Genomic DNA, 25,051 nt, shown 5'->3' with positions numbered 1-25,051 from the left:
TCATTGCTGTGATTAAAAACAAAAAGAAAATCTAGACAAAGTAAAAAATGCAAATCCAGTGAACACTATTCTGATTAGAAAAAAGGGATAGCCCAATTACAGATATTGAGAGACTTTTAATAATATGGATTCATGATCAGACTAGTCGGCATGTTGCATTAAGTCAGGGTACAATTCAAAATACAGCCCAAAGCCTATTTGATGAAATGAAGGCTAAGAAAGGCGAGACATTTACGGATGCTAAATCTGAAGCTAGTAGGGTTACAGTATTTATTTTAGTCACAAATGTATTATTTACAATAGTTAGGTCCATATATGATTGCAGTGCAGTCCATGCATTGGTAAGTGAAAAAAAATGCATTGCTTCGAGTTGCAACAATTCTCAAGTTACAACAGTTGTCAGGAATCTAACCTGTCATAAGTGAGGGGTATACTTGTAGTTTTTTCTTTCGTCATTAATACAAATCTTGTATCCCAGATAATGTAAGCCCAATGACTTGTGAAACTTGTTGGTTTGTTATTCTAATAAAAACTAATTCTCATTAATAAGCATGTCATCTCTATACCAAAAGTTAAATGAACATTTGCTTAACCACAGAAATATGAGAAATCAAGAAAAATCCCTGCTCACAGACAGTGGCAGAATCTATGCCAATGATTTTTTATTAGCTGAGATTTTCCATTTAGCACAGAAGCTGAGTATTAATGGTTTTCTCCATGATTTAAGAAACAATAGAAGAAGTGAGAGAAAGTGGATGGTAATTCCATGGTAAACATTTTTCACTTTTTTTAAGAATAAAATGAAATATAGGCTAAATTCCAAGCTGCAAAACACACTAGAAAGAATAAAAAAAGGTGACAAAGAATAAAAGCCAATCTGGAGTACAAATCTTCAGAATTATCAGAGAAATGCCATCACAACCTAGTGCAGGTAGAACAATATATCTTTTTTTAGTGAAAAATCAAAAGGGAGAAGAGATTGAATGCATTTGAAATGGGAGGATATTTAAATACCAAGATCAGCAGTGCAAGAATTAGAGGAAAAGTAAGACATAGGAGACTGGCATTTTTCTGGTATTAATAATGAAACCAAACCATTCAAGTGAAAGTAGAGGTGGACAAAAATTATAACCAAGCAGTGCTGGCAAGAAACTAGAAAGCATAAATGTCATTTGGACATGATGCAAGTTTGCTGCTTTTATCTTTACAAAATCAGCACATGAGATATGTTGATAATTTGCTTATAACTATATAAGCTTTACTATAAACTAAAAAAAAAAGTTAGATGGAGATATCAACGAATCCAACTTTGATATGCTTGCTTCGCTTGTATAGCCCTGGTACATTTCTTAGAGTTTAAATAAGGAATGAGAATTTAAAGTGGAAAAGAGAATGAGTGTTTCCATGCAATTAAGAACTGGCTCAGTGATGCATTCAGTACAAATGTTGGAATCAGAAAACTAAAAGCAATAATCCTATAACCAAGGAAATAAAATCAGAGAAATCCCAATGACTGGCCTACTTGTCATACTTATAATAACCAGACAACACATGGATGAGAGGGGCTGCATGAGTGTTGCTCCATGGGAGAATAAGCCAACAATACAATTGCAGCTTGAACTACTTACACAGACAAATTCATATTAGTGAATAAAAGATTAAAAATGTTCCAAGAGTGGTTAATGTTATATGGTATCATGGTAGCATGTGAACAATTTATGCAAGATCATCTATGATGGGAAATGGCTTGGCATCTCTGCCTGTTGTTTCATTGCAGTTGGAAAAGGGAAACCAGTTAAAGTTTTGAACATTAAAAACTACAAAGAAGATAACTTCATTATTAGGAAAGCTGACTTAGAGAAAAATCAACATTTAAAGAAAGGAAATCAAATTTTTCAGAATGGATGGTGGTATTAGGAAAGTGAAAGAGATAACAAATGAATCTGACAGGATGAAGAAAGAGATTTTCAACCAAAGAAGATCAAAAAAAAGAGAAGATTCTAAGTTAGAAACATTGATATGGTATCTAAGTAAACATGCACAAATGCTACCTTTGAAACAAAAAGATTTAAAGCGTAAAGGAACACAGATGAATAGCATTCAAAGATACTGAAATTTGAAATTGTTAGAAAAGTAGATAAGATTTTGCAGAGTGGAGGTGGAAATGAACATCACTGAAACTGGAACTAAGACCACATCTATATGCAAAACAGAACAAATCTTTGTAAATCTTTCATGGTTGTTATTTAAGGCAAGTTGAAATTAGGAGGGAATAGGATATACAGTAATAGGTTCATTACTAATTCGTGTACACGGTGATTTTCATTTCAATCTCAATTACATAGTATTCATGCAGGTTTTTTTTTTTTTTTACCCTTAATATTTATATCAGTTTTTAACTTTAGCAGTAATATATGTATGAAACTGTAAAGGTATATCTTACTTTACGGTACTGTTAATTACTGTTAAGTAATTAATGAGCCTAGGAAATGGAAAAAATCAGTTTATATACCTTTATTGAAGAAAGGCAATGCAACAGTGCAAAAATTACAGAACTATAGCACTGATTTCTCATGCAAGTAAAGTCTTACTTAAGATCATTCAGAAAAGACTGGAACCATTCATGAAGAGAGAAATGCCAGATGAACAGGCAGGATTTCGAAAAGGCAGAGGAACAAGAGATCAAATCGCCAATGTGAGATGGATAATAGAAAGAGCACAGGAATATCAAAAGAATATCTACCTTTGTTTCCTTTTGATTCTGTAGATCATGTGAAAACTGTGGAATATGTTAAGAACAATGGGAGTACCATAGCATTTCATTATCCTTCTGAGGAATCTTTATTATGAACAAGAAGCCTCTGTCTGAAAAGATCTTGGAGAAACTGGGTATTTCACAATAGGTAAAGGGGTGTGACAAGGATGTATTTTATCTCTGCAACTGTTTAACTTGTACAGCGAATACATTTTAAGAATGGCAGGGATGGAGGAGTCTTCAGTTGGAATTAAAATTGGTGGAAGAAATATTAATAATTTGAGGTATGCAGATGATACCACCTTGCTAGCAGAATGCAAAGATTTGGAGGAACTTATTATGAGTTAAAGAAGAAAGTGCTAAATATGATCTTAAACTTAACCTCAAAAAGACAAAAGTTATGGCAACATGTGAACTTAATGATTTTGAAGTAGATGGGGAGAAAATGGAAGCAGTTAACAATTTTGTGCTAGGATCCCGAATTGATCAAGGTGGTTATTGTACTGAAGAAGTTAGAAGAAGATTATTACTCGGAAAGAAAGCAATGACAAATTTAAACAAGATCTTTAAAAATAAAGATATTAGCCTCACAACAACAAAAATCAGAATCGTGAAAGCAAGGGTATTCCCTATTCCCTGTGATACCGTATGGATGTGAACGTTGGCCCCTGAGAAAGAGTGAAAGAAGGAAGATAGATGCATTTGAATTATGGGTTTGGAGATGCTTAAGAATACCATGGACTGCAAAGCAAACCAATAAATCAGTGATAGACAGAATAAAGCCAGATTGCTCCCTCAAAGCTATGATCATCAAGCAAAAATTATCATACTTCAGACATATTATGCGAGCAAATGAAAGTCTGGAGAAGATGATGATGCTTGCTAAAGTTGATGGAAGCAGGAGAAGAAAAAGATCAAGAATTAGATGGGTGGATGGAGTTAAAAAAGCAACTGGAATATGCTTGGAAATTTTGAAAGATATGGCCAGGGACAGATCTGAATGGAGAATGTATGTTCATAGAATCACCAGGAGTCAAAAACGACTCGATGGAACATAACAACGACAACAACAAATTAATGGGCATTTAGAAAGTAATGCACAGAAAATGCATAATTAAAGGCATTTTAATTAACTGATTTTATGAGTTCTGCACATATTAAAAACTAGTACATACTTCTCCCACCCCACTCCAGTTTGCTAACTTCCAAATATTCTGCATTTTCTTGAGTTGAGTTTTACATTTTAATAAATTTTTCCTTTCAACAGACTGATTTTTGAGATCACCAAACTTATATTAATTCTAATATATACTTACTTCTCATGCTTATAAAAACTTGTATAAAAAATTCTCTAAACATAAGAAAATAACAATCTCATTCAATGTTTTATTCAGCTCAAATATGTACTTAAAAACTTAAAATGTTAAAAATTTAAAACAATTTCATATGATTTCAGAAAACATTGTATTATATTTTAGCAAATGCATACCAGTCAGAAAGAGTGTAATTCCTAGTGACAGGAAATCAGGATAGCCAGAGATACCTGAAATATTCATGGGCATCACTTTTCTAAGGTGATTTTCAATTGTACCACCTGTAAGTGAATCTAAATATCCACTATAGCCTCTAGCAACAGAAGCTGTGCCTAAAATTTAGATAACAGAAAATTAGAAGTTAGAAATTTATAAAAATGCATACACTTATGAATTTCTGCACTAAAGTTTCTGACATTGTTAGATTAAGTAATAAATTTAAACTGTTGAGGCACTAAGATATATGAAATAGTCTGGCAAAGTTACTTCAAATCATCACATGTAATCAAGCACATATGTAGGATTAAGAATTTAATACCACACATGTAAAACTGAATGGAAATGAAGCATAACATAAAATAATGAAATTAAACAATTCTGGAAGCTAATGAAAGCATAGAAATAGAGGAAAAAGTACCATAAAAGAACAGATATGATAAATACATATGACACAAAACTTGAATTATATAACATTTGGCCAGAAATGATCAAATTTGGAAGTATAAAAGCTTTATATTGGCTGCACTAGATCATTCAGAAGGTCTGATTAGAAGGAAAAACTCCAGATGATTGGAGTAGAGTCTTTGTAATACTCTTTTTTTTTTCTTTTTATAGATGAAAATTACAGAGAAATATTTGTGATGTCTATTCCATTCCAGATTTATGAATGCATAATTGAGAAGAGACAAAGTAAAAAAAACTGTGAAAGAGGAACTGGAGTTAAAATTAAATATAAGTTATCAGGAGAAGGTTTTTTTTTTTTTTTTTTTTTTTTTTTTTTTTACTGTAAGTCAAGAAATTATGGAAATAACAAAACAAGGATGTGCATTTAAGTTTTATAGAAGTGGAAAAGCATATAAGAGAAAAGAAGAGAAAAGCTATTCAAAATGCTACAATTATATGGTGTAAACAGAATAATTACTTTATAGAATATAAAACTGATACTTTCTTTGACAGTAGGTTGTTAGAAATGAAGGTGGTAGAGGAAATCTGTTTCGAAATTAGATTTAGACGTAGGTGTATGCTATACTGCTGTTATTCGTTGCTGCAAATGATCACACTATGAAGAAAAGAGACATTAAACCTGATATCAGAATTGGAGAGAATCAACTCAGCTCTTTATGCCAGAGGGTTGACAATGTGAGGCTTGCGAGACACATGCAGCTCTTTGAACAAACTACATCTCTGACTCAGACTACATGTAAAACAAGTATACACTGCAACCGCTTCTCAGTTTAGCTTGCCTGCACATAGCAAGCGGAGCACATGTACTGCAAGGTGCCTAATAATTCGCATGTTATTTATGATAAACGGATGGTGACAGATGAGTTGAAAAGCAAGACCAAATTGTGTTCGATGCATAGAGTGGAGAGGAAACACTATTAAAATGTAAATAACAGAATTACTTTAAAAAGCACACCATAGAGTAAGCAAGCAGGACAGCCAACAAACTCCTAATTAAAAATTAAAATAATAAATAAGAAAAAATATATAGATAATAATTATCAATTTACAGGAAGATTGGTACATCAATATTTCTCATAAAGGGGATAACTAAATGCTATCAGATCTGTTTAAATGTGGGTGATGTAGAAAGGCAGTTCTCTTTGTATAACTGTAATATTGGGAATCTACTTTTGTATAAAAGCTTTTTTTTTACTCTCCAAGGAACTATTATGTTTAGTTAAGACAGCACGTTCAGCAAAGCCAAACAGTTTAGGTTCATGATACAAGTTGTAAGATTTACTGTTCCTCACAACAGACAACTGCAGATATACCAAACTATCTGAAGTAAGACAAGCGACAGGAACAAGGACTCTAATAGACACCAGGAAAACTGAGTGGAGAAAGCTTGTCTAGGTGAGGAAAGGATAGGAGAAATATTTCTGACAGGAGACAAAAAGAACTATGTTGAGAGGTCTTAGAACTTTGGCAATATGTTCAGAAATTCCATTAATATACATAATCTAAGAGATTTCTTCTGGAGACCTAGAGACGAGAAGCCTAAAGCTGTTAAATGCTTTGTTTATAAAGAACTCATTAAAACCATTTTTAAAAAAAGAAACATGTCATTAAGAAGATGATCTTAAAAATGCTCTATGTAGTAATTGACAAGCACAGGAGAAAGTGAATTATTCATCATTGTACCTTCAATCTGCTGATAAAATTTGTCCTGGACACTAATTGGAATGGATAACAAAGTAAATAGTTCGTTATTTGATATTTAAAATCTTTTAAATAAATTAATACTATCAGTCAAAGGAATGTTTGTGAAAAGAGACACTATCAAGACTAATCACAGTATCTAAGGGAACCTAAATAAAGATCACATATTTTAGTTTTAAAATCCAAAGAATTCTTAATATGTGAAAGCAAATTTCCAGTAAAGGAAGATAATAATGCAGAAGTACATAAAGTAACTTATTTGGAGAGTAACCTATAACACACTGTGATGGAACATCAGACTTGTGGATTTCAGGAAGACCATATAATCTCGGTGGATGGGCAGAAAAGATTTTCAGTTTTTAATTTAATTCTTCATCTCAACTGGAGATGCTATCAATCAATTTATTAACCTTATTAATTTGGTTCATAGTAGGATCAGATGAGAGAGGATGATAAGTAGAGAAATCACAAAGTATTAAGGAAATCTTTCTAAAATATTCTCTCCTTGCATGATAACCACTTTGCACTTGTTGGCTCCGGCAAAAATAAGATTGTTTTTCTGTAGAGAGTTAAGAGCTTTAAACTCTAATGGTGTTAAGTTATAAGGTATGATTTCAAATTAAAAATAAAAAAATAAATAAAAACTTCTATGGTATGCTTTCAAATTGCCATGATTATGGTTCACAGCTTTACTCTGAAGAGAATCATAGCAGTTTGAAAGCATACTTTGTGGGTAGTCTCAGAAAGAACTGAATGCAAGCTTCAGTCTATGAAATGAAACAGAATCCATAACAGGTAGCTTCCTCAGAGAAATTGCACATTTGTGATATTATGACTAATACTGAGATCTCATCCTAAGTAAGAGGATGTTCCTGATAAATATATTACCAAGTTATCTCACTTGTCTGTAACATTACTAGATGAAGTCAGAGTGGTTGATTAGAAATTTTAATTTTTGTATAAGAGAGAACGAGTAGAGCTGAAAAACTCTTTCATGAAATAGAATAAATACATAAAACCATATTTAAAAACTTGCTGGGTAACACAGTTGATATGGACTCTTTGAGGAAATTAATTTCTATGTTTAACATGGCAAAGGATTTTTTTTAGTGTCATTAAGTTGCAAGATTAGCAGAGTTTTACTGGCCCTAACATAAATACACAATGCGCTTCTGGTGACTGAAAAAGTCCTACTTGTTGCAGAATGAAAACTTTTTCTGCAACAAGTAGGAATCATCTATACTGTTCTACATCTTTTCAGATTATGGGAGTTATATTACGTTTTTTTTTTTTTTTTTTGACTAAAAGCTTGCATAAAATCTATCCAATCTATTGGCTAGACTTTCTGTAAAGTCGAGATATTTGTTTCAAAAGGATAAGTAAGTTGTTGTGATTGTAGAAGGTAGAGAGAAACTAAAACTTATATGTAATAGTTTTAATAGATGTTAAATTTTCACCTTATTATTATTGTAATTATATGAGTATCTCCATGGAGTCCAGAGACTCATAGTAGTAGACTCACACTAACTTTTAAGTGCACAAAACCTTTCATGCCTCTTCTTAAACCCATTCATTGTCAGGGAACTCGCAATTAATTCTGGCAATACACTCGTTCACCCATTTCCTTGCAAAAAATTGAGTGCACACACCCTTACTAACCACACTCTTCTACAGATGACCCCTCATCTCTCACTATTTCTTATGTATTGAAAATTTTCCTTTGCATCAATTTTATAAAATCCTTTTAATATCTTATAAATATCTATCATGTCCTCCCTTTTCTGCCTAACAACTAAGAAAGGTTCCTTCACTAAAGGGTGTGAAAATTAAGGATGTAAGCGAGAGTATTAGAGCATGAAAAAAGCAGAGGGTGAAAGAAATGATAGTCGTAGTGGGAACGAATGATTTGAAAGGAGATAAATTTGATATGAGAGAGGACTTAAAGGAATTATTAGAGGCAGCGAAAGAAAAAGAGTGACAGAGTTAGGATAGTGAGTCTGTTGCTGCGGTATGACAGAGAAGAGTTTAGAAGGAGGGCCATAATCACAATTGGCTTATGCGCAGGTTATGCAGATGGTGTGGTGTGGTGTGGAGTGAGTTTGATGGGCGAAAGGATTTGTACAAGATGGATGGCTTACATTTGAATGGATTTGGTGTGCGAAGACTGGAAAACGTGTTGCTGAGTGAAGTGAGAGTGGATGTGCAAAATCAGGGAAACTAGAACTATTAAACAGGGGAGGAAGTGGATATGCAGACATCAGTGAGGCAGTTGAGTGTAAGAATGTTTATAATGTGCCCGAGCCAGTACGAAGGACAAGAAATCAGAATGGGATAGTCAGTATAACACATCAAGATAGGGGTGGGACAAATAGACCTCTTCATTTCATGTATACTAATGCCAGGAGTATTAGGAACAAGAAGGAAGAATTTTTGGCCTTGGTTGGCTCTTCCTGGCCATAGATAATTGGCATTAGTGAAACATGGCTGACAGAAGATGATATAGTTAGTGGGATAGAATGTGTAGGGTATAGTGTGTTCAGGAGGGACAGAGAGAATAAAATGGGGGGAGGAGTGTTATTGATGATAGCTGATGAACTGCAACCAAGGAGAATAGAAGTTGTATTGCAGGATAGTGAAAAGAGCTCATTTGAGGCTATTTGGTGTGAGACTGAGACTAACGGAACAAAATGTACAGTTGGGTGCTGCTATAGACCAGTTGATGGAATAGATGGTGGAGATAGTATGCATAGACAAATTGATGAAATGAGTGGAAGAAGGAGGGTAACTATTATGGGGAATTTCAACTATGGGTAACAATGATTGGCAGGAGGAGAGGACACGTGAGGAAGGAACTGGATTTTATTCAGTTACTAAGGAATAACTATCTGAGACAGCATATAATTAAAAATACTAGGGTTGAGAGAGTGCTTGACCTGGTAATAGCTTCTGAGAATTTGACTGTAATGAATATGACCGTGTTGCCACCTATTGGTGAGAGTGATCATAAGGTCTTGGCCTTGGAGGTGGCAAAATGTGTGAAATTTTCGATTAAGACAGAGTACATGTGGAATTACCATGCTGGAAAGTATGACAAGCTTAGGAGATTGCTTGGTTCAGTGCTATGGCATGCAAAACTGCAAGGGATGGATGTCGATAGGGCATGGGAAGTGGTCAAGGAGCGTTTGCAGGAGGTTATGGCCGACTGTATACATAGAGTCCAAACAGTAAATCAAGTAGGGGTTAAATGGATAAATAACACCATTAAACTTGAGTTGCAAAAAAAAAGAAACAACTGTGGAATGAATTTAAGGAGAAAGGTGACCTGCAGGCACATGAATGGTATAAAGCGCAGGCCAGAAGGGTAACGAGTGTGGTAAGAAAAGCAAAAGAGGATTATGAAAGGAAATTAGCCATGCAAGCTAAAGAGAATCCCAAAAAGTTCTTTCAATATGCTGCAAGTAAAAAGAAAAACTGTACACAGCAGAATGATTCTAAGGAATGCCGATGGTAGGGAGGTCACTGAATCAGTTGATTATAGTGGAATTATTGAGTAAGCACTTTGCAAGAGTATATCATCCAGGTGGTGACATTGAAGGAATGAAGGATCCATTAGTTTATATGGGAATTGTGGTGAATGAAGTGGAGGTGAATAGTCTATTACAGAACCTTAATGTAAATACAACTGTGGGATTGGATGGTATACCAGCACGGGTCTTACTTGAAGCAGCTAAAGAATTATCAGTGCCCTTTACCATGTTGTTTAATCCGAGTCTCGGGTCTGGTTTGGTTCCGAAGGGGTGGAGATAGGGGAAAAAATAGTTCCACTGCATAAAGGAGGACCCAAGACTACTGTTGCAAATTACTGACCGATCAGCATATCAGGAGTCATTGTCAGGGTCTTGGAGTAAAGTAGTCAAGGGAAAAATACAGGAACGGATTGATGAAAATGAGATACTGTATGGGGGGACAGCATGGTTTTGTGAAGGGTAGATCATGCCTCAGTAACTTGCTCAGGTTTTATAACACAGTGACGGCTGAACTGGATAGGGATAATGGGTTTACAGTGATACTGCTGGACCTGGCTAAGGCCTTTAACAGGATACCACATGAAATTCTAATCCGTAAACTGAAACATATGGGAATGGATATAGGGTTGGTGAGATGGATAGGAGAATGATTGATGGAGAGATAGCAGAGAGTAGTTTACTCAGGAGTAGAGTAAAAAAGATGGCCTGTGACTAGTGGTGTGCCGCAGGGCTCTGTTCTTGGACCACTGCTGTTTAATTTGTTCATTAACGTATAGGGAAGGAACTGAGAGGAATGGTTCATTTGTTCGTTGATGATGCAAAGTTGGGTAGGGCAATAGTGAATGCAGAAGATGTCAAAATTTTGCAGGATGATTTGGATAGGTTGGAGGTCTGGGCTAAGGAGAATGGATGTCAATTTAATGTGGCAAAATGTAAAGTTATGCATTTTGGGATGAAAAGATTAGCAGCAGTATATCACATTGGTGGAACTGTACTCCGGGAGATTGATGAGGCCAGGGACTTGGGAGTGTTGGTGGATACGGAGTTGAAGTTTAGGGAACACATTGCAAAAGTGGCTAAATGAGCTCATCAAATCACTTGGATGCTGAAGAATACTTTGATGAGCAGAGATAAGCAAGTTATTGTTCCTCTGTATCGAGCCTTGATAAGACCCCATCTAGACTACTGTGCCCGATCTGGTTACCTAGGTTTCTTCTTGATGGGGAGGAGGAGGTTGAGAGGATCCAGAGGCGAATGACCAAGATGATAGCAGGTCTATAGAATGAACCTTATGAAAACAGGTTGAAGATATGTAGGTTGCAGAAATTGGTTGATAGGTGGATAAGGGGAGATATGATTGAGACATTCAAATTGCTGAAGGGTTTCTATAGGATTAATTCAGAGGATATTTTTGAGAACAGGACTGGTGGTGGGGGACATAGGGGACATCCATGGAAGCTGGGCAAGAGTGTGGTTAGTAAGGGTGTTAGAGCTGGGTTTTTTACGTTTAGAGTGGTGAATGAATGGAATAAGCTGCCAGGGTCTGTTGTGGGTGCTATGACAGTAAATGAGTTCAAGGCAAAGTATGATATATACTGTGTGAATGTCGAATAATTGTGATGGACATGATGTTTAGGGCCTCCCTCGATGAGTCTAAGGACTCCTTGGAGTCGCCCATAATAATAATAATAAAACCCACACACCTTCAACCTATCCTCAAACATGGCATTCCACAGATCTATAACCAGCTATATCACTCATCTCAGAATCCTTTCTACCACCTGCTGACATCCAAGAAACCCAGGTGTGTACCTGGGTATATGATCTGATTTTCCCTTTCAGTCTTTTCCGACCATAGGTGACTTTGTAGGCATTGCCAACAAAGTATTCCTGGTGAGATTTTTACAGGGTAGTTCACCATTGCTTCTCCCCCCACCCCCACCCCAATTTTATCCGGGCTTGTGGCTGGGACGTATTTATGACTAATCCATGTGTGTGTGTGTGTTCACAGGATCAGTTTGCCTGTTCTGGGGGACGACAAACCTGAGTTTCCAGGCAGAAAAAAACTCCCTACCTCCATATGAGACCAGCTAACTCAACTTTAGTAGAAAGACACCAGATAAAGGTTCCTCACATCACTGACGGGAATTGAACCCAGGTCTTTCCAATCAAAGGACTTTGTCTATACTGAGCGCTACGGAGGCTCATATCTCCCTTATAAAGAGAGATAATAAGCTTGCTATCTTTATTTGTTATGTCAACATGCAAGTACTCCTTTAAGCTATTTTACCAAATTTTCCAATATGCCCTCCAAACTTCAACTTTCTGTCCACATTACTGTTAATGTGATACTAAGTATGGAACCTTTTTCAAATGAAATATATAACTTTACATTTTGCAACATTAAATTGACAATCATGATCATTTGCCCACAATGCTAATTTATTTAAATCATCTTGTAGAATATTTATAAAAACTTTACAACACCTACAGCACAATCATTGGCAAACAACTGAATATTCCTGCTTAATTCTTTTCCTATATCATTAATATACAAATTAAAGAGTAGTGGTCCTAGTACAGAACCCAGAGGTACTCCACTAGTCACCCCTCATTCTCCTATATTCCACTCCACCATTCTGTTAGCAAACCCCCCCCCACATCCATGCTACCTGCTTCATATCCATTCCCATTTGCTTCAGTTTATGTAATAGCTTTCCATGCAGTGTTCTGTCAAATGCCTTTCAAAGTCCAGCAATATCATTGTGTAGCCACTTCCTTTATCCAATTCTGCTGTCACTGTATTATAAAATGTGAATAAATTACTAAGACAGGATTTATCTTTTACAAAGAAGTGCTGTCCATTATAGAGTATTGTATTCCTATTCATCCACTATTGGATTTTACTTTTAATCAAATTTTACAATATTTTAACAACCACTCCTAAAATATTAATTAGTCTGTAGTTTGTTACTCCTGTCATGGAGCCACCTTTATATAATGGAAATATCTTACCCTCTTTCCATTCCACTGGAACCTTGCCAGAAGTGAGACTTAGACTGAACAACTTTGTCAGAGGAAATGACAATTCTCTTGCACATTCATGTAGTACACAGGCTGACATGCCATCCAATCCTTGCTGTATTCACATTGACATTTATTAATATGCTGAGCACCTCCTGTTCATTTACTTCAATTCTTATGTGGCTGTCACTTAAGCAACTACAAAATCTCCACCTGGATGATACACCTTGGCAAAATGACCACTCAGCAACTGAACTATTTCTTTTATCTCTGCCACCCTTCTGCCATCAGCACTGATTAAGATCATCCTTCCATAGTTATTTTTCTCTTACTTGCTACATAATGAAAAAACTGTTTTGGATTTACTTTGGCCTGCTTAGCTAATTTTCTCTCATAATCTGATTTGGCCTTTCTTACCACAGTAGTCACCCTTCTGGCTTGCACTATGTACTGCTCATGAGTATGCTAATTGCCTTTTTTCTTTATATTCCACCACAGTGTTTTTTTTTTTCAGCTCTTGTTTTACATCTCTACTCATCCACTTAACCCTACTTAGTTTATCCTCCTAGCAGTGGGTATGCAGTTTGATACTGCTTCTCTCAATCCCTAACTACTTCCCATACACTACTGCCATTCTTTCCTTGTGGCTTCTTAAGCCAAGATGGCTCCTAAGCCTGACATAATTACAAGCTTTATAATTCAACATTCTTTCTCAACCGAGAATTCCACATGTTTACCAACTTCCTAGAACAAAACTGCATGGTTGTGCTTCTCAATTGGAGGTAGAGTGTCTACCTTGGTAATGGATATATATATCCTCTGATGCTATTACCAGATCCAGAACTCTCTCAAACACCTGGTCCCATAAACAGCATGTTGTTTCATGTAATTATCCCTTAACAACTGTATAAATTCCACTTACATCTTGCCATACTCCCTTTCCTCCATCCAATCTATGTCCCCATAGTTGAAGTCTCCCATAATAATTTCTCAACCTGATTCATTGTGCTAATCTGTCAAAGCATGGCATCTACATCTTTCTATGGACTCCCTAGTCCATAGTAGCAATCAACAAATATTTGGTCCTGGACCTCTATGTCACACCAAATAGCCCGAAATGAATCATCTCCCACAAACCTAAAAATCATCTCCCACTGAATTTTGACTTCTAATTTTGTTGGTTATAGCTCTTCAGCTATTATCAGCAATGCCCCACCTCCTGTCCTATTCCCTCTATCCTTCCTGAAAATACAATACATTACATTCTATCCCTATTCTATCCCTATATCATTTTCTGTCAACCAGGTTTCACTGATGCCAATAGTTTATAACCAAGATGAACTGACCAATGCCGAAAACTCCTTTCCTTTTTCTGAAAATTCTGCCATACATGTATTAAGCTAATTTTAGTTAATATATGCATTTTAATCCCCTTGGACCTAAAATTACCCTTGTGTAATGTCATTAACAAGGCTTTCGAATCTGCCACTTGTGAAATCACATTCAGTAATGCATGATTATTTGTGTGCACACACTCATTTGTCCCAGGGATGGCCAAAGAAATGCTTTTTTTCTCTCGTTTTCATACTTTCCTCGTTCACTTTTTGTATAAGTGACATAACCATGCTATGTCATTCCTTACTGTCATCTCATCATCCACATTACTTCCAGCACTCTTTTATGCCCTCATTTATATTATTTCGCACTACCATTCACTCCTTCCACATTCTCTAGAACACCTTCACTATCTTTCCTTACATCGTTAATATCACTCATTTCATTTGCCTGCTTTCCACATGCTTCTCATTTCTTGGGCTTGCGCAAAAAATATTTATGACACTCTTCCCACCCACCCTCACCCCCATACCATAAGCCATTCTCTCTTGGCAATGAATAGGATATAAATACACTACATAGTACAAAATCCCTCTTGCTAAACTCAGTGAACATAGCTGAGGCAATGAACGTATCAAAGGCATCTTCACAATATTGCATACATCAAAAATGCATAAAATGGGAGGCCTTATATATTGGATGATACATATTGCGTTCCCAAGCAAAGCAAGATTCTGATCTTTCAAGATTCATTTAATCAAAAATGCACCTATTTTTCATACATATGGTATAACAGTAGTAAATAAAATATTTGGTACATATAAAACGAGTAACTATTAAAGTAGTTCTTTATTTTTATGATTAAAATATTGTAACCACATCTTTAATCACTCTTTCTTTAGTTGGTATACTGAAGTTGAAAACTCCTAGGAGGCTGAAGGCTACTTTTTCAAGAGTCCCTCCACTGAAACCTGATTTTCACTTCTGATTGTAACCTCTCAGTGTGCAACCTCCTCCTTCTACATCTTTGCTTTGAAGAGAAATTCATTAAATTCTTCAGTGGCAACGTGATCTGTAGCTGCAGACTCACCAAATCTTTCACCTTCTCTCATATGACTGCTCCAGACAAAGGCATGTTCTGATGCTGGATACATATATAGCCAGCATCCTTACCATTTTCTCAATTGCACAACATCGAGATTTCATTACCCTCATCACACTGAGATTCATGGACGATTGAGTGTGCTCTTATAAATTGTTTCAGCCATTATCAACACAAAATTACTCAGTCCCGTGGCCCTTTTAAATGTCAAAGTGCTGCATTCACCTCTATCAAACTGATTCAAACTTCCAAATTCATCTGAAGAAGGGGATTTCCTAGGCCTTTTCTTCAAATGGTCTTTATTCACATTCTTCTTTTCACTCTTAGTTACTTTTGTCATCATGAAATCATGTATAATGAGAGTTACCTATACGTTGAGGAAAAAATAAAATAAAAGCTTTTACACAACAGTAGATTCTTTATAGAACAAAAATTATTTATAAAGATAAATACCAACCAGACCAGTTCATTTTGTGTACACTGAACACAGTGGATATAAATAGAAAAACAGGGCACATGCACAGTTTCATATCCAGACCTTGGATAAAAAACAGCGACAGTCCTTATGTATTATAATAATGAAACCATGTATATGCAAAAATGCAGATAACGAAATCTTGCATATTGAGAGTTACCTGTACTTTGGGGGAAAAAAAAGCTTTTATACAACAGTAGATTCCTTATAGAACAATTATGCAAATAGAGCTATAAATTAAAGATGCCAAGAAATTATATTATTGGTTTCATCCTTTATTCAAGTGTAAGCAAACAAAGTTTGAAGGTGAAATAAACTTCATGATTGGGCTACTTGTATATAGGAACTAATGACTTCACATCCACTGCCTTAGCACCCCATAATATTCACACAGATCATACAAATTGATGGGAGAAACTTTATATGGGTTTTTTCAATTGAAGGTGAGTTAGCCGATATCATACAAGGGTAGCAGTGTTTTTTTTTCTCCTGGAAACTTGGGTTAGTCATCCTGCATACAGACAAATTGGCCTTCAGAACATATGCAATTTACAGACAAAAAATACTAGCCATCTACCGCCGACTACCACCACAGTATTTCCACAGACAATCACAAACATCCATGCCCACAGCAGGATTCAAACCCGCAGCCTTTTGGCTGGAGAACGGATACGCTAACCACTCGGCCAACCAGGCCAGCAATGTCTTGAGAAAAAAGAACATCAAATATTGTGATTGTTTGTGCCAGGAAAGGCTAGAGATGTAAGCCAGCTCAAGAAGAAAAAATAGCTTGCTTAAAGATTTGAGTATTATTACAAGTAAGAGAAAGTGTAGTGAGATTTTTTTTTTTTTTGTAACAAATAAGACAAGACTGTTTTGGTTATCCTTACTCCACTGGAAAATAGATTAGCGTTTTAAAGCACTGATTATGGAAGTTATTAAAGCTTGGAATTTAAGCACTACAAGGTTTGTCAAATGAAAATGGTCTGCTCACTGTGACCAATAAATGAAAGCTAAGTAGCTGACAAGTGTACTTCCGTTCTAAAGAATGAAGAATGCCTGTAATGAGTTTATATAGAAAGACAGGGTGGTGGTGGTAGTAGTGCAGTGAAAGAAATTGTACCTAAGAACTTCAGTATGCAAATATGTGGTGCATCCCAATTAATTCAAATTTAAAAGGATTCAAAAATTGTCTGCTTAGATTAAACAAATATGAATTATACACATATTCAGTTTACTCATTACGTAAAAAAAAAAAAAAAACATAAATTTTAGCACTTCTACAGAAATTGATATGTATTAAGGTATTATGTGACCAGCAGCAGTAATATTTTAAAATCATGTTTATGTGAAGTTCACATATCATATGTTCAGTTCAAAATCTCATCATATCAGACTAATTTCCATTCCAAAAGAGCCAGCCAGTAATGCACATGACAACCAAAACACCTCACTTATTATCAGTACTAGAGCCTCTATATAGACAAAGCCCTTTGGTCAGAATGAGTTCAATTCCCATTCATGATGTGAGGAAACTTTATCTAGTCTCTTTCGACTAAAGATGAGTTAGCCAATCTCATACTGAGGTAGAGGGTTTTTTCACTTGGAAACTCAGGTTTTTCATCCCTCAGAACAGGCAAACCAGCCTGTGAACACACACACGGATCTACAGTCATAAAATACATACTTAATCCCTCATTAGGAGGGCTCAACCAGTCCTAAGGGATGGTAGAGGAATGGGGGGGGAACCATATGAATAAATAAAAATTATCTGTAGTTCTGCACTCTTACAACTGCTGACTACTGTAGTTCAGCCAGCAATTGTAAGAGTGCATCTTATTCTTTCAAATTTTCACTTTATGTGAATCTATCCACTAAAAGTTGTAAAACTATAAACACATATACGGCTCATTCTGTTGATTGGAGAAAAAGATGCTATCCATCCACTTGGCCAACTAGGCTGGCAATGAGAAAGTTTATAAGTTTTGAATGTAATTAATACAGCATGCAGTTTATGACTAGCTTAATTTCTAAGTTATTATGCCTTGTACCAAAACACGTTACAAAGTTGCAGATCCTACAATCAGAGAACAACTGAATAGATTTGAGAATAAAACTAAAAACAAACAAAAAAAAAAAAGAGTAACACATTTGGTTTTTCTTTACTTAAAAACAAAAAATTCTCATCTCTTTTAGTCATTATGGAAATGTAGCAACTTTCATGATTTGGAAACTTTTTTTTATCTAATTCAAGAAGAATGCATTCAATCATCTATAAAAATAAAGATGTAGAACACTAATGTATACAACTTATCTAACTGCAATGTATGAAAATTATTTATAAATAATTAAACTATTTTCAGGATTTTATTCCCTCTCTGAAACTTTGATAGAGTTTCAGATTCCCCCTACTCTGTTCACACAAATTTAAAAAATATCTACACTTTTGCATTTTACATTTCCAAATATATATATCTAGTTCCATTTTTGTCACTTGAAAGTGCTGAAGTTAAGGTAATGGTATTCTCTTCACATAAGTTTCTTAATTTTTTTCTACGTCTATAAGACACTGTGTTTCTTATCTAAAGAATTCAAAATTTTTCACGTACACACACAAAATACATACTGTGTTTTTCAAAATTATGTATACACACTTTCAAAATGTATATTTCATGAACAATATGAATAATTTAATAATTTTTGTATTTTAAAACTAAAACATACAATTCTTTACATTCAACTTTTATTTATTTATTTTTATACAGATATTGACAGAAAAGATGGGAAAACAGTTTTCCATCCTGCATTTTCTAAACAATGGGTAGATTGCAGAGGGAGTGCTTTAACTTTATCTTCAGAAGTCTCCAAGATCTCATGCATTTGAATTTTTTAATTTTTTTTGCATGGGAATAATTGAAAAATTAAGTTTAGAGTATTAAACCACAACCACAGAAAATGTAGAGGAAATACAGCGAGAAACAAAACATTTAACCTGCCTTACACTTTGTATTGGAGTTATTGAAGACGGACAATTCGAACATCACTAAGTTCGGTTTATTGTAGAAAAAAATGCAAGCCGGTCAGAAAGGCAGATGATTAACAGCCAACAATACACCATAAAGATAGGATTAACCATCTTATTAGAGGAGTCAAATAACTTGGCTTTCAAAGAGGCCAAGTTATTTGACTATGACAGGTCATAGCTTAACACAAGAATATACAGGTATCCCTTGATTAATGCGTTAATTAATCCCTCGATGTTATTAGTATATCAAAATCAAATCTAATAATCAATGGTAAAAATTACAACTTGTCCATGATCAATTGCCATATTAATAATTCGTTTTATATGGTACTCTTTTAGGAAAGATAAAAAATGAATGCAAAGTAAATGTTTAATAAATACTTGTACCTACATTATTTACTGCAATTTTTTTTTATCAAAAGAAGTTATCAAGAGTCGTTTGAACAGTTTTAGTTTTTTTCTTATCGGCATGACATCAAAATGACTCTCCAGACCTCGGCAAACAAGCAATAAAACATAAAGAAAAAATATAAATATAATATATAATGGTACAAATTAAGTGGATATTGAATCTAACATTATTTCATAGTCGAATATAGAAACTACTACAAGAGTTTTGTGCCGAATATATAGAAATTAAAAGTTTTGGCGGATGGAAGCATAAAACCTTATGGGCAACTCAGAGTAAAGATGGAGTAAACTCCAGATCACTTTCCTTAGTATTTTCCATAATGTAAAGCACATCTCCTAGAGGACATCTATGATAAATATGCCTTTGACTCTCTATTTCAGTGATACACGATGGTTTATTTTCGGTTACAATCTAGAAATTACTGAACAAAGAACGAATAAAAAAAAAACGTACTATACTGACATCGGAGGTTGCAGTATCTCTCAGATACAATTTACTGTCAAATATCACATACCTTTGCATAGCATGTGTTAAACCAAACTGACAGCAAAAAACAGTGCCACTCATAACATAAGAATGCACAGCTACTCATAACCTCCAAGCTATACACTGAATTGTGTAAGAATATTTATATTAAATTAAACATTTTGCATGTATCTGTCAGATCAGCTGCGAGCTCCACAGGGTTAAAGGTGCATTAATCAAAACTCTTGCCGCATATATCAAGGGATTGCTGCAATTAATTTTGCCACGTTAATCAAATCCCACATTAAGCAAAACCACGTTAAGCAAGGGATGCCTGTATCTATCTATCTATCTATACACACACACACACACACACACACACACACACACACACACACACACACACACACACACACACACACATGTTGTGTGTGAGAAAGAGAGAGACACTCTAATTAAATAATAATTAGAAACGGTAAAGGCACCTCACAATGGACTGCTGATTTTAGATTGGTGCATTTCAATTTTCTAATAAAAAGAGTATCATGATTTGTTTTCACTATTTCTTGTAGCTGGTGCAATTAGTATTATCCATTTTGAAAACATCTTGAAATTCAATGATGTTTATCACTGTATTGAGCAACCATGTGACAGTTTACATGAAGGTACATAGTTGAGGAAATATCACAAAAAAAATAATGTGTCTGTTGGATATATCAGTAACAGATGTTCAATTTACAAAAGACTGGGAAAAAACACAACTTCTGTAAATGAAAGAAATTTCTGAAACACTTCTGTAGATAATGGCTAAAAAAAAAAAGTAACACATTTGGTTTTCTATACTTGAAAACAAAACATACCCGCCACCTTTTTTTTTTGTCATTATGGAAATGTAGCAACTTCCATGATACAGACTGCAATTTCTGGAAATACAGATGAAGAGAACTATTCCAATGGATGGGGATAAACAGATGGAAATAATGAAAATGGAGAAAAGTTAGTTTGATGAGTACAGAGTTAAACTGCAAATCAATGGCAGCCAGTTGTTCCCCAAGTTCTAATAGATTTATAGAGTAAGTAGAAATTATGGGTACAGTTGATTGACCATAATGGTCAACTGTACCCATAATTTCTGCAAAATATGTATACGGCAAAAAAAAGGTGCCTACCCAGCTCTGTTAGTAATAACAATGTCCTCTGGTTTGAAAGCCCTAGGTCTGAATCTCATAAAGGTCATGGAGAATCTTTACAAGGAAGATTCTCCATGAAAAATGAAGGTCAGTTAACCAGTCTTGTATGGAGGTGACAAGTTTTTTCTCCTACAGACCTGGGTTTTCATCCCACAAACTAACCAGAGAATAAACGTGTGGACAGACTTATGTGTTCGTCGAACATGTTGTTTATTATTTTAACGGTATAACAGAACACAGAAACTAAGTAAATAATTAATTTATTGACTTGATGCTGATATTTCGCTGGTATTATAACCAGCATCTTCAGAGCACAAAAACACTGTTTGTCACAATACGCGAGACTAAAACAACATGGTGTACTTAACCAAAATTGTAGCAGCAACACAAAGACTAGAGTCCTGATTTTGGTGCCCTCTATCTGAAAAAAAAAAAAAAAAAAAAAAAAAAAAAAAAAAAAAAAAATATGGCTGTATTAACTTGCCGAAGATCTGGGAGACAGTCATATTAAGAAAAAACTAGCACTTTTCTAGGACTCTAGTAATATATGATAGCGTGGTTTTTTTTTTTTTTTTTCAGATAGAGGGCACCAAAATCAGGACTCTAGTCTTTGTGTTGCTGCTACAATTTTGGTTAAGTACACCATGTTGTTTTAGTCTCGCGTATTGTGACAAACAGTGTTTTTGTGCTCTGAAGATGCTGGTTATAATACCAGCGAAATATCAGCATCAAGTCAATAAATTAATTATTTACTTAGTTTCTGTGTTCTGTTATACCGTTAAAATAATAAACAACATAACCAGAGAATATATCCAGTTGACAGACATAGCACATTATGTAGATAGGATTAACCCCATCACAGCATTGATGAGATTTTGTGATGCCATTAACTGCTCATGACACAAATGAGCTTAACACATAAGGAGAAAAATAAAGAAACTGAGCTGTAAAGGAAAAAAAAAAAAAAATAGGGTGAACCAGTGGTAAATGCAGGGGGGGGGGGAGCATAACACTGGCAACATTCTTCTCTATACTGTCTAAATGTTTTTAGGTAACGTTTAGAGACAACACTTCTGAGATACAAAAACAGTATATGATTGGGAAGATTTGTACATACAAATTACTGATCAAGAAAAATTTTCTAATGCTGTAGAAGTGATCAATGTAATAATTTTGTTAAAAAAAAAAATAATCATCTCAAGGGAAAGAATTTTTTATTGTGAAGAAATTTCAATATTCAAAGAAATGAACAAGTTTACTTTTTTTTGTGAGAAATAAAAAGACAGAACTAAATTTTATTAGGAACAAAATTAAGAAGATTCCACAACCCCTATTAACCTCCCAATCGGCTGGTGTGGATGAAATAGTCAGCTCTCCCTAGCTTTTTTCATGGATCAAAACTTCGTCGGCATTCTGCCTTTTATCATGTCATTACTTTCCTCCGTCGTTAACCTCGTTACGGCTATTCTATAGCCATTAGTGGATTAACTGTTGCTGAGTGACCTTTGTGTCCCCCTGTCTTTACATCTATTGTGTAAAGTATAAGGTAGTAATAATATTGTTGATTCTGTTAAACTTCATTGTAGCAGAAATTTTTATTACAAAACTTTGTAATATATATATCTCTAAAACAAGAAATTTGGAACCCATATCACATCAATGTTGAGTAAGGTGAAAATGTTCACGTTATTATTTATATATTTTATTTATTAACTAGGGGGGCTACGCCCAACTCCCCATGTTCCAGACTGGTAGGCCAGTTCTCCTTGAATTCTGATGACTTGAACTTTGAAAAAAGGGGTTCCCCCCCCCCGTTTCATAATTTCGGGTGTGCGATAGCGATGCAATGGGGGGAGGGGTTAAACTATCAGAGGCGAAATAAAGTTCAATTCTATTGTAAAAGGAAATGAAATTTCGCATTTGATATACATATTTTGAATGATAAAAATAAGCAAATGCATCGCTTACTTTAAAAAGTGAAGAATAAAATATCTGAATTATTCAGAAAATATCTACATATAAATTTAAATCATCATCGCCATCAAATTCCTAACATGTACCCCCAAGAGGTGTACAGGATATGATAGTACTACATGAAAAATTTACATAATTACTAACTTCCTATCTACAATTTTTATACAAATCAGTCTATTACTTGTCACGACTCCAATATTATCATTATCAGATCTTATATTTCTATCGTCTAAGGCACATTGTACTGTATCAATCCATCTATATCTTGGTCTTCCTCTGAGTCGTTTTCCTGCCAACCTGGAAGAGAACACTTGTTTTGCTAATCTTTCCTCGCCCAATCTGTTTAAGTGACCATACCACCTGAGATTAGCTCTGCTAACGCATTCCTGGATGCTGACAATGTCAAGTTCTTTCCTAATATCCTCATTTTTTATACGATATTGCCATTGATGCCATCTGTTCACGCCACTAAACTTTCTCAGGACTCCCATATCTGCAGTCTCTAGTCTTTTGTTAAGTGTTTTACTTCTGACCCAGCTCTCTGATCCATAAGTTAAAACTGGTTTGAACACTGCCTTGTATACAGCTAATTTAGTGTTCCAACTAATTTCTCTCTTATTCCATATGAATTTATTCATATGGAATAAGAGAGAAATTCTACCTATTTTCATTGTCTTTGTCTTTTTAATGCTGACCTTCATACCATATCTATTACAACAGTTATTCAATTTAGTCAGGGAATCTTGCAAACTTGCAGCAGATTTATTCAGAAGTATAACATCGTCCGCATAAAGCAAAGAGCTGACATTAACATCTCCAATTCTGATATCATTTTTAATACCACTTTCCTTCATAATATGATCCATATAGATAATGAATAACAGAGTGGATGATGTACATCCTTGTCTCACACCAGATTTAACATTAAACCATCTTCCAGTACATCCTTCAATTCTAACTGCCGACTTACAACTCAAATACAGACTAAGTATTGCTTGATATAATGCCCCATTGACACCATATAACTGTAGCGTATTGAATAACTTCTCTCTTGGCACTTTGTCATATGCCTTTTCCAGATCGATAAAACTTAAATACAGATCTTTGTTATATTCCCATGCTTTCTCAACTATTTGTCAATTTTTTCTTCCACAATTCTTCTCAACCGTTTCTCAAGTATACTTCCATAGATCTTGCCAGAAACACTCAGTAGGGAAATACCTCTGTAATTCTCACATTCAGTTTTATTTCCCTTTTTTTATATGGGCACTATTAGAGTTCTACTCCAATCATCAGGAATTCGTCCCTCTGTCCAGGCTTTCTGAACTATGTAGTGCAGCTGCTGTAAAACTTTTATACCACCGTACTTCAGCATTTCTGATCGAATATCATCTACTCCTGCTGCCTTTCCATATTTCAAGCCTTTGATGGCTTTTTCTACTTCAAGAATGGATATGTAATCCTGACTGTATGCCTGTTGAGTGTTTTTTACTGCTGTGCTATCACTGCTTGTTTCATTTAGCAATTTTTCGAAGTAATTACACTATACTTCAAGGATATCTTTTTCTCCTCTTTTCATGTCACCTTTATCATCTCTAACTCCTTTTACAGCACTCTTTCCTCCATTTCTAAGCTTCTTCAACAACCTCCAGAATATCTTACCACCTTCTTGGTATTCATTTTCTATGTTCTTGCCAAAGTCCTCCCATGACTTTTGTTTAGCTAGTTTTACACACTGTTTAGCTTTCTTACATTTGTCTCTGTATTCTCTAAGAGCAAAAGTTGACTGATTTGCCAGGCACTTTTGATATGATTTCTTCTTTTCCTTCACTGCCTCTTTAACTACCTGTGTCCACCATGGAGTCCTGATTTTTCTATCCATGCAGACAACCTCACCACATGCCTCTCTTGCTGAATCAATCAGAATTTTCTTCAAGGCTTCTCACTGAATCTCCAAGGTTTTGGTTCCTGTTCTCAAACTCTTTCGTTTTTTCTTCAATACTCTTTGTATATGTTAGTCTACAGTTCACATCTGAGAGCTGCTCAACTTTCATTCGCTTTAAAACTTT

At 35.0% G+C, this 25,051-nt stretch overlaps 1 protein-coding gene across 1 annotated transcript in view; it reads right to left on the bottom strand.

Moving 5' to 3' along the window:
* The window catches only part of LOC150109336 (high affinity cationic amino acid transporter 1-like), a 219,679-nt gene that overhangs the window by 172,168 nt on the left and 22,460 nt on the right, over positions 1-25,051 (bottom strand). The window contains exon 4 of the mRNA XM_090402146.1: positions 4,245-4,400. Within this exon, the coding sequence (XP_090258272.1) occupies positions 4,245-4,400 (156 nt within the window). The remainder of the gene's footprint in view (positions 1-4,244; positions 4,401-25,051) is intronic.

The sequence above is a fragment of the Typopeltis vanoorti genome, chromosome 2, assembly GCF_054136105.1.
Source record: "Typopeltis vanoorti isolate ZY-2024b chromosome 2, IOZ_Tvanoo_1.0, whole genome shotgun sequence".
Taxonomy (NCBI): domain Eukaryota; kingdom Metazoa; phylum Arthropoda; class Arachnida; order Uropygi; family Thelyphonidae; genus Typopeltis; species Typopeltis vanoorti.
Note: the sequence above shows the minus strand (reverse complement) of the source record. Positions and strands in the feature narration are given on the sequence as shown.